General features: G+C 46.3%; 1 protein-coding gene across 1 annotated transcript; it reads left to right on the top strand.

Annotated features, from left to right (window-relative positions):
• Window positions 1-8,437: 8,437 nt before the first annotated feature.
• On the top strand, window positions 8,438-10,240 carry LOC147967258 (uncharacterized). Its single transcript, XM_087527555.1, has 3 exons — window positions 8,438-8,993; window positions 9,087-9,239; window positions 9,633-10,240. Exons 1-3 carry the CDS (start codon window positions 8,922-8,924, stop codon window positions 10,182-10,184), a joined length of 777 nt encoding a protein of 258 aa, XP_087383681.1. The 5' UTR covers window positions 8,438-8,921; the 3' UTR covers window positions 10,185-10,240.
• The last annotated feature ends 1,040 nt before the right edge of the window (window positions 10,241-11,280 follow it).

Raw genomic sequence — 11,280 nt, 5'->3', positions numbered from 1 at the left:
AAAATTTAAAATATGTACATGATTTTAAAAAATTGTTCCCGTTTTGAAATTTTGTTCAAAAATTTGAAAAATGTTCATGCTTATGGAAAAAGCTTAGAAATTTCAAATTTTTTGACATTTTTAAAAATTCGATAAATGTTCCCATTTTCAAAATTTGTTCACAATTTCAGAAAACTTTCATGTTTCTAAATAGTTTTTGCAAATTAAAAAATGTTTGGGAATTTTAAAAAATTGTTCCTGTTTTCCAAATTTGTTCACAAATTCAATTTTTTTTATGTTACCTATTTTTTTCCGCAAATTAGAATATGTTCGGGAATTTCAGAAAATGTTCCTGTTTTCCAAAGTTGTTCAGAAATTCAGACAATGTTCTTTTAAAATGTTTCAATTTATTTAAAAAAAATTACGAAGTTGAAAGGTGTTTGTGTTTCATAAAACACTCAGGGTTGTTTCACAAAAAAATTCGTTCTGAAATTCTAAAAACATGTCGGATCTGTGCTGGATGTTTGTTTTTAATGCTTTACGCTGTTCTTTGTTCAATAACTGTCGTTAGCTCAACTGGTTGAGGTTCGTCGGCTCTGCCATGAGATCCCAAGCGAGGGCGCCTACTTTTTTAGCTACTACAATACGTGCACGCTGTTATTTTCTTCATGGGCCGGCCCAGGTAGAGTCCCGCCTATGCGAACCTGCGGCTGTTTGCCGCAAAGAGCGGCATATAGGGGTTCCCATTTGAACAGGCTACCTGGCAGAGCAAATGACCTGCGTTAACCACTTGGGCTAGGCAAGATTGCTAACATTTAGCATTGCACACGCCCGTGGACTTAAATGGGCTCCAGTCAGGGCAGCCCATTTCCCAAAAGTTAGTTGTTTCCTTATTTTGGAAATTATAATAAATATTCAAGTAAACTGTTCGGCTTTTAGGAAATGTATTTCTAGTTTTTAAATGTGTTTACATGTTTAATAAAGTTTATGTGTTTGTCCAAATATATATTTCACAATAAAAATAAATTTTAAAATCTTAATAGCCTAGTGTGCCCCTAGTATTATAGATATTCAAATGAACAAGTTTTAAACCTTACATACACTTTTAAGACTTAACAATTATTTTTATTACATGATTTATAAAATAATACATAAATACTTTAAAAAAATTACATAAACACGTTTAAAAGTAAGTTATTTTTGCAAGAGGATTATTTTGAAGACAATAAAATTCTAACTTTATTTTTATTACTATACATTATTTTACATAAATTTAAAATTTTCTAAAAAAACATGTGTAAGGGTCAAGTAAAGAGAAAATACTAAAATTCTAAAAAAGGATCACGTGAATATTATTTAAAAACTTGAATATTTTGAAATTTGGATTAAAATTTGGAAAATATAATCTTTTAAATATTCCAAAAAAATTTATTAAATATGTGAATGATGTTAAAAATGATCAAAACATTTAATATTTTAAGTATTATTTTAGTTACATTAATATTTAAAACTAGATGTAAATTTATTTATTATTGTGATTATAATTTAGTGTATATGTTTATGTAATATATTAAAAAGGAAAAACAATTAACATTTGAAAAATGGGCCGCACTGCCAGCGGCCCCTTTTAACCCCATGGGTGCCTAACTAAATAAATTGTTGTGTTCCATAGTTGATAGGAAACTAGCGCACGCAATCCTCTACGCAAGGCAGCAAGTTTGAATATTTGTTGCGCGCTAATTTTGTTTATTTCTCAAGTACACTGACAGGTGGGACCGGATGATCATTGAGACATATACACTACATGTCAGTCTGTCCCTAATCAGCAATACATACGTATCTAGAACTGTATATGCACATCACTGCATGTCAGTCTGTCCCTAATCAGCAATACATACATATCTAGAACTGTATGTGCACAGTACTATCAAGTTTTAGAACCAATTCGATGTATTTTTTAAATTCAGGCATCAAAGTGAACATTGATGACAAGTTTAAGCACCACTAGTGTTATTACCTCTTAAAAATGTTCGTTTCAATGTATTTTGAATTTTGTTATCGTCTGGTTCATTCTCACCGTTGTTTAATCTTCAGTTTGGGGTGTCTCTCTTCTGTATATTGATAACTACTCCCTCCGTCCCATAATATAAGATCGCTTTGCAAGCTAAAACAGCATGCAAAATGATCTTATATTATGCGACAGAGCGAGTATCTGTTTCTAGTAGGGTGAGTGTCCTGAAGAATCGGAAGATTGCTGGAAAACAAGATGTTGTGACACTGCTATGCTATTTCTACTGCTCTTTCTGCTGGTGCCCTATCGCTCGCTCACCAGTCTCCATCCTCACCATGGTCTCTGCACTCGACAAGGGCGAGCTCTACAAGTTCTAGTAGGCTCCTCGGTGACCCTTCATTGGCCTGATCTGATCTGATGGAGCTGCGAGGCATGTATGCAAGTTTAGCTGATTTCCTTTACTGATCCGTATCGGCATAACTGATTTGTCACAATAAAAGAGATAGGGCGGTCTGTTTGTGCAACATGAACTCTACATATGTATAGCTCTTAGTTCTTGTTACAATCAAACACAGGCCATTTTCCACATAGAAAACCATTAATTAGAGATATAAAACGAACGGCTTATAGCATTCTGCTGTCCAACTGTTTATATTTTTTAGAACTCTATCCTCAAAATTCTAATCATGAGTAATGCTGCAACAAGTCAAAGGAAAAATTCATACCTGAAGAAGTGCAGGGACGAATTACAGCTGCACGTGGCCGACTGGTTCAGGGGATGTGCAGGGCGCGCACAGCCTGGGTTCCGGGGCAGGCTTGTGGGCACGGGCGATCTCGCAAGCGGATACCATGCTGTGAAGGCGGATAGCACGCTGCGAGTGGCAACAATTGGCAATGGCGATCATGCAGGGAAGAGACGGAGCGACGCAGTGTTGCGAGGTCGCCGTGCAAGCAGCAGACGGTGTTGGTGGGCGGAGTCTAGCGATGGTGACGCAAGGCAGGCATGCGTCGAGGTCGACGACGATGGGAGCTAATTTTGTTGAGTTTCCTTAGTTTGTGATCTGAATTGCATGAATATAAGGGACGCACGACTAGTAGTGTTGGGGAACGTAGTAATTTCAAAATTTTCCTACGCACATGCAAGATCATGGTGATGCATAGCAACAAGAGGGGAGAGTGTTGTCTACGTACCCTCGTAGACCGACAGCGGAAGCGTTATGACAACGCGGTTGATGTAGTCGTACGTCTTCACGGCTCGACCGATCAAGCACCGAAACTACGGCACCTCTGAGTTCTAGCACACGTTCAGCTCGATGACGATCCCCGGACTCTGATCCAGCAAAGTGTCGGGGAAGAGTTCCGTCAGCACGACGGCGTGGTGACGATCTTGATGTTCTACCGTCGCAGGGCTTCTCCTAAGCACCGCTACAATATTATCGAGGATTATGGTGGAGGGGGCACCGCACACGGCTAAGACAACGATCACAAAGATCAACTTGTGTGTCTAGAGGTGCCCCCTGCCCCCGTATATAAAGGAGAAAGGGGGAGGCCGGCCGGCCCTTGGGCGCGCCAAGGAGGAGGAGTCCTCCTCCTAGTAGGAGTAGGACTCCCCTCTTTCCTACTCCTACTAGGAGGGGGAAAGGAAGGGGGAGAGGGAGAAGGAAAGGGGGGCGCCGCCCCCCTCTCCTAGTCCAATTCGGACCAGAGGGGGAAGGGGCGTGCGGCCCACCCTGGCCGCCCCTCTCTCTCTCCACTAGGGCCCATAAAGCCCACTACTTATCCCAAGGGGGTTCCGGTAACCCTCCGGCACTCCGGTTTTCTCCGAAATCACCCGGAACACTTCCGGTGTCCGAATATAGCCGTCAAATATATCAACCTTTATGTCTCGACCATTCCGGGACTCCTTGTCATGTCCGTAATCACATCCGGGACTCTGAACAAACTTCGGTACATCAAAATATATAAACTCATAATAAAACTGTCATCGTAACGTTAAGCATGCGGACCCTACGGGTTCGAGAACAATGTAGACATGACAGAGACATGTCTCCGGTCAATAACCAATAGCGGAACCTGGATGCTCATATTGGCTCCCACATATTCTACGAAGATTTTTATCAGTCAGACCGCATAACAACATACTTTGTTCCCTTTGTCATCGGTATGTTACTTGCCCGAGATTCGATCGTCGGTATCTCAATACCTAGTTCAATCTCGTTACCGGCAAATCTCTTTACTCGTTTCGTAATACATCATCTCGCAACTAACTCATTAGTTGCAATGCTTGCAAGGCTTATGTGATGTGCATTACCGAGAGGGCCCAGAGATACCTCTCTGACAATCGGAGTGACAAATCCTAATCTCGAAATACGCCAACCCAACATGTACCTTTGGAGACACCTGTAGAGCTCCTTTATAATCACCCAGTTACGTTGTGACGTTTGGTAGCACATAAAGTGTTCCTCCGGCAACCGGGAGTTGCATAATCTCATAGTCATAGGAACATGTATAAGTCATGAAGAAAGCAATAGCAACATACTAAACGATCGGATGCTAAGCTAATGGAATGGGTCATGTCAATCACATCATTCTCCTAATGATGTGATCCCGTTAATCAAATGACAACACATGTCTATGGTTAGGAAACATAACCATCTTCGATTAACGAGCTAGTCTAGTAGAGGCACACTAGTGACGTTTAGTTTGTCTATGTACTCACACAAGTATTATGTTTCCGGATAATACAATTCTAGCATGAATAATAAAGATTTATCATGATATAAGGAAATAAATAATAATTTTATTATTGCCTCTAGGGCATATTTCCTTCAAGTAGTTGCTGGTGGAGTATGGTCGGTCAATGGAAATTGATTAGTCCACACCATCCCGTTATTAGATAAATCATGACTGTTAGATTAAGATTTGTGGGCCTAATCGCGTGGTGCTAATTGGTTCATGCGGTGTTGTGGGACTAACTGCGGAGTGCATATAAGAAAGTTTTTGTTTGATTGTTGGGAGTACCTAGAACTCATCTAGATGAGATATAATTTGGTCGCATTCACTTAAAAAACAAGAATATATACAACCCACATCAGCACACACACATCTTATAGCATCACATCTAATGGCTATAAAATGTGAATGAGACCAAATTAAATCTCATCTAGATAAGTTCTAGCAAAACTGTTGATTGTTTAATAGTAGTGGAGATTGTTTAATAGCAGTGGAGATGGAGATGGAGATAGTAGTATATCTAGAATTAGTTATGTTTTAAAGATTGGTTTTGCTTCCTAAAATCATTTTTTCGAAAAGGAGGAGGACCCCCGTCCTCTGCATCTGAACGATGCATGCAACCACTTTATTAATTATTCACACAAGACCTTACAAAGTCATACAACAGTAAGACTAAAGCCACCGTCTAGGCAACATCTGCGCTACTCATATCTAGTTGATGAATGGATGCCGATAGTCTGGGCCTAATACCAAACATACCTCGCAGCCAAACCAAAATCTAAGACCTTGGGTCCCAACCAGGACGCCTGCCGGGTATGGGGCATCCACCAGTCCGGCACACTCCTCAACTAGGACGCCTGCCGGGTATGAGATCGTCGCAGCCACCTGCCACAAATCCATCTTTAGTGTTGTACTGCTGCATCAACCTTGCCCGGTCTAGCTGTCGTCGACGCCACCACGACGCCAGACAGCGCCACCATCTTGCGCTCGTCCATCACCACACGCCCACCGGTGAGACCCCGCTGCTCCATGCCGCTGAGACCCGCCGTTGTTGACGTGTCAGATGCCTCGCCGCTCCTCCTCTTATCCCCTCCAGCCCGCACTTGGTCCAAAATGATGCCCCCAGGATGGAGAACGACATCGAAACATCGTCATCGTCCGATCCGGTAAACCCAGATCTAGGATTTCCCTCGAAACCTCCCGATCAGGTTGACGTGGCCTGCAACGACGATGCTTCGAGAAGGAAACGACGTCGGAGACGCCGCCATCGTCCGCCGGGACCGCAGTCAGGCGTGATTTTCACCGGAAGCCGTGTCGTCCTGATCTCGTGACTGGCTAGAACCGTGTGGAGTCTCGCCATGAAGACGTATACCGCCGCTGGTACTCCAGCAGAGATCCTCCATACCCTCACCAATACCTCCACGCACCGCCGGCCGGCCAAGACCAGGCCACGGTGGATTTGGACGGGACGCCAGATCCGTGGCCGCCGCGACCCATCTTCAGGCAGAGCCATCCACCGGTTCATCCATGGAGTGCTGCCACCATCCATGCACGAATGGCCGCCGCCGCACAGGCTAGGGGCGCCGCCCTGCTTGCTGCCCACGGGCGCACCACAAGAGATGCCCCTGCCGTCTCAAGGGGATCCCGCTGCAGATCTGCCCGACCTAGCGCCTTGGCACCGGGCCTGCCGCCACCGCGGACCTCGCCGGCGGCAGCGGCGGCAGGAGAATGGCCGAGGGAGACTGGCGGCGCTGGTTTTGTGGCCCCCTACCTGCAGTGGCGTCAAAAAAAAAATGGACTTGTTAGTTTGTCACAAATGACGTGATGTGTGGGCATGCATGCATGCAGTTATGAGTTTCCTCCAATCCAATAATAACGTAAGAAAACAGCGAGCGATGAAGTAGTCCATCCGATTCCGAGTTCCTATCCCTAGCTATTTCATCTTCTGATCTGAACCGGAATCAACCTCATCATCCATAAATACTAGTCCTCCAAACCACGGATCATCCAGCATCCAAAGTCTTGGAGCCCTCCCTCCGGCCCGCCTATTTATCAACCAACCAAATACCAATATACCAATAGGAAGGAAGACAAGAAGAAGAAGAAGAAGAAGATGGTGAGGCCGGAGGACGATCCCCGGTTCGAGGCCTCCCTGTGCCTTCCGCCGGACGCCCTTGACCTCCTCTCCTCCGGCAACACCCACCGCCCTCCTAGCCCTAGCAGTAGCAGCTGGGCGCTGCTCGAGTCGCTCGCCTACATGGTGCCCCCCGGCAGTGTCCGTAACCGCACCACCGCCCAAACCCTAATGCCCGACGGCCGCACCACCATCGAGGTAACCTTTCTCCTCGCCGACCCCCCGCGCCGCTCCTACTGGTGCATCTCCGTCTGCCCCGATTCTGCATCTGCTGCTCATAGTCATAGCGACCCCCCCTTGCAGTTGGTGTTGGACTCCATCCCCAAGATCGTCTCCTCGGCCGAGGACCTCGCCCTCATCCAAGTCGGCTTAACCACCTGCAAGCACTTGCTGTGGTTGGTCTACTCCGCCTCCGCCAGAGGGCTGCCGTCGCTCGTCCTTGTCCCGGACATCCACGACGACCATCAACCGCTGGTGGAACCCTATGGCATCTCCACTTCCACTGACAGCAGCAACAACGGCTTCGTCCTGGCCGCTCTCAGCTACAACTACGAGGTGGATGCACAGTACGACCTTCATCTCTACAGCTACGTGCGCTCCACTTGGACTTGTAACCGCCGGCGGCTAGCGGTGGACTACGGGTGGACCAGGAAGCCCCACCGTGTCTGCCCCGACAAGGTGATCGCTCTCGGAGACGGACTACTAGGCTGGGTCGATCTCTGGGAGGGGATCCTCATCTGCGACGTCGTCAAAGACGACCCCAAAGCCACGGCTCGCTTTGTCCCCATGCCGACACCACTGCCCGGCAACCAAGACCTTTACGGCAAGGATTATTCCTTGGCGCGGTCGCTGCGCGACGTCACCTTCGGCCACGGTCACATCAGGTGTGTCGAGATCGAGCAGCTGCTGAGGCCCAAGCCCAAAGCAACACCGGTCGTGCACGATCCCTCCACCTTGCTTCTGCTCTTTGATTCCCAATCACCCATGGTCCCGGAGAAAGTCGAATACGAGGTCGTCGGCTGGCGGCTCATCACTTGGTTTAGGGCCCTCACTTGGGGGACATTGGCAGAGAGGAACCATACTCCATTCCGATCAACTCGGAAATATTGTTTCATGGAAGGACCTGCAAACGTGCACCCCCGTTCTCTCCCCGTGTGACGGCCATGACAAGAACGCTGTTTACCTCATGTCCATGCTCAAGAACCGCCGCCCCCGGGACGAAACCGCCTGGATGATCCAAGTTGACACCAACACAAAGTCCCTGCCACATGAGCCTATGCCATTCTCTACAGACAGGAGTTCACCCAACTACCCAAACCTCATCCCATGCGCGCTCACCACATATCTCATGCCATAGAAGGCATTTTTCTTTTCTTTTTCTTTTTTACCGTGCGTGCTGCGTGCGTGGACAGAGAGCGGCATTCACTAAGTTTCTTTTTAGTTTGCTTGAAAGTTGATACATCTCTTCTTCTGTCATATAAACAACAGTCCTGCCATAACCGTGAAATGTGTCCTGCTGCATCCATCCATGGTACCAGCTCTACACGTAATGATGATTTCAGTCTTACCATCTGGTTGCGTTTGATGCTTCATGAAGACCGCATACATATTTATTACATGGTCTAATATAAATCTATGTCAGCTGAGTATTTAATCAAAAACTACCACATTTGCCGGAAACGTGACAGAAAACTACCACTCTACGTTTTTGTGCGAAAAACTACCAAATTTTTCCTAAGCCGTGGCAAAAAACTACCAACTCGCGTAATCGCTCGCTTCGCCCGCGCTAACCCCTATTCTGACCGGTTGGGCCCGCCAACAGTTGCCACACGGGCTAACTGACGCCCGGCGCGCGCGGACGGCCGTTAACGGCCCGTCCCCTGTCGGAACGGCCGCTGTCGGTCGGGTCAATAAGTGAGAGCGAGCGAGCTCAGCCACTCGCTCATTCTCTTCCTCCTCGCTCGCTCTCACTCGTCCTCATCCTCTCCCCTCTCCCTGGTGCTCTGAGCTAGGTCAGCCTGTCGCCGTCGCCGCCGCGGCCATTGCTGCCGGTAGAAGTTGAGGATGCCATCCTGGAATGACGAGGAGAGCTCGGACGAGGACATCAACATGGTTTCAATGGATCCTCAGCTCTTTGTAAGTGCATAATGGTGGAACAGAGTTAGGGTTAGTTCATCCAAGTTGGAGATTCCAAGTTGCTTTAGGTTTGATTCGAAGTTTCTTTTGCAGGAAACCCCTGACAGTGTGGTGGAACCATCTTTCTGTGGTTCTTACACTGAATCTGAGCCAACGTGCATGATGCATCATCAGAGGCCGAAGAAGATGGTGGCTTTTGAAGGTGCTTTGACTGGGAGGCGATTCCTGGGTTGTCCTGTGCAGCAGGTATTAAATCTTGTTTTGCTGGTGGAGATGTGTGATGTGCTTTGCTGCTGGAGATGTGTGGTGCAGCATGTGGTGCAGAGATGTGTGATGTGCAGAGATGTGTGTTGTAGTTAACTGAATTCAATACATGACTGAACCTTAGAACACCTACATGCAGAGATCTTTAGTGTACTGTGAATTGAATGTATTAGTTAGGTGTTTACTGAATATAGCTGTTACCTAAAAAAGAACAGAGTTAAATGAATTTATATCTACTGCTAAATATAGCTGTTAACTGAATTTATGTCTGATGCTAATTCAGAGAGCATATTGATGTAGGTGTGAACTTTGGTTATCTGTACTAAGTTTGTTACTAAGTGATTTGTGCTTAATTATAAATAATTGCTTCTGTAGGATGTAGGTGTGAACTGTGGGATTGTGGAGTGGGTGGATGGTCCTTGGCCAGAGATTCTACAAAGGTGCCTAACAAGGATTTGGGACATATACCATGAGCAGAACTTGGGGAGGGTGAAGGACAAACAAGCCCATGAGAAAGAGGTGGCCAAGCTACAGAAGGAAATTGATTTCCTGTCAAACAACTACAGCCAGTTGGTGGAAGATGTATCCAAGCTTTTTGACTATCAAGATGGCAAGATGTCTCATGACATGGACTATACCAGTCAGGCAATCAATGATCTAAATGCAAAGAAGAAACAACTTGAGGATCAAGCAAAGATTGAGATAAGTATGGAAAAGATGAAGCTTGCCAAGGAGCAAAGGTGCATTCTTCAAAGCCAAGCAGATATCATTCAGAACATGAGGAAGGCCATGAAGGAAGTGGAGGGGGACAGGGACCTACTTAAGAAAGAGAAGAAGAAGCTGGAGTATCTGATTGCTGATCTGGTCAATGCTGGGCATGCCAGCAAAGATAAGCTGGAGAGGATCAAGGCAATTATGAATGAGTGAAGTGCTTGGTGTGTGGGTTAAGTAATTAGTAGGCCTATATATAGCTGGCCTTGGAATGTCATGCATGTTAGGTGTATATTTTGGGAAAGTTTTATGTGCTTTCAGAATGGTATGAGGGAGGGAGGTACTCTTATGGTTTAAGAATTAGTTGGTTTTATCTATGATGTAATGACTTTTATGTTAAGACCTACTATGCTAAGTGAGTACTCATGCTAAGTTAATTAAGTAAGAATGTTTTATCTATGATGAGTCTGTTTTACTCTACATATATCATGTGTGGATAACTGACAGTAGTGACATAGTTGGAAGTAGAAAGCAGCAAGTAACATATATAGCAAGTACCTTAGATAGTCTGACAAATAACTTAACATATGTAGCAAGTAGCAACTAACATATATAGATAATCTGACATAGATAGATAGTACTACCATTCATAGTCTGACATAGATAGCAACTAGTAGTAGATAGTGTCTGACATAGATAGCAAGTAGATAGTGCTGACGAAACTGAACCTAGGAACTTACTGAACTTATGAAAGTTCAGGACTGATGAAACTGAATTTTTTTGCACTGAACTAACTGAAGGCAGCACTTCACTCCTCCTTCTTCAGCATCTTCAGGCGCTGGGAGCGGCACACTGCAGTCACGGCCGCCCTCTTCTTCTTGCCCGGCGCCGGCTCCACCACATCTTCCTCGCCGCCATCTTGTTCTTGCTTCACCACGACGCCGTCTGGGAGATCGACCTCCGGCAGCGCATCCACGTGGATTGGGAGGTTCCTGTCCCCCTCCACGGCGTCGAGGACGGGAGCCAGCAGCTGCACTTCAAGCTCGTCGTCGGAGAGGACGACGACCTCATCCACCTCGTCAGATTCGTCAGACGACTCGTCCTCATCATCTTCACTGGACTCGTCGTCAGAGGACTCTCGTCTGAAGACTCGCCGTCAGAGTCGTCAGAGGGGCCAAGGACCCATGGATTGCGCCTGTCCCAGTAGGCGTTGTTGATTGGGGCTGGGAGCGCGAGGACGGCGTCGGTGACGTGGTCCGCGGCGGCCGGCGGCGTGGTGGATGAGCGGTAAATCCACCATCGGGCGCGTTGC

The sequence above is a fragment of the Triticum urartu genome, chromosome 6A (genome assembly GCF_056163025.1).
Source record: "Triticum urartu cultivar PI428250 chromosome 6A, HENAU_Tu73, whole genome shotgun sequence".
Classification (NCBI taxonomy): Eukaryota; Viridiplantae; Streptophyta; class Magnoliopsida; order Poales; family Poaceae; genus Triticum; species Triticum urartu.
Note: the sequence above shows the minus strand (reverse complement) of the source record. Positions and strands in the feature narration are given on the sequence as shown.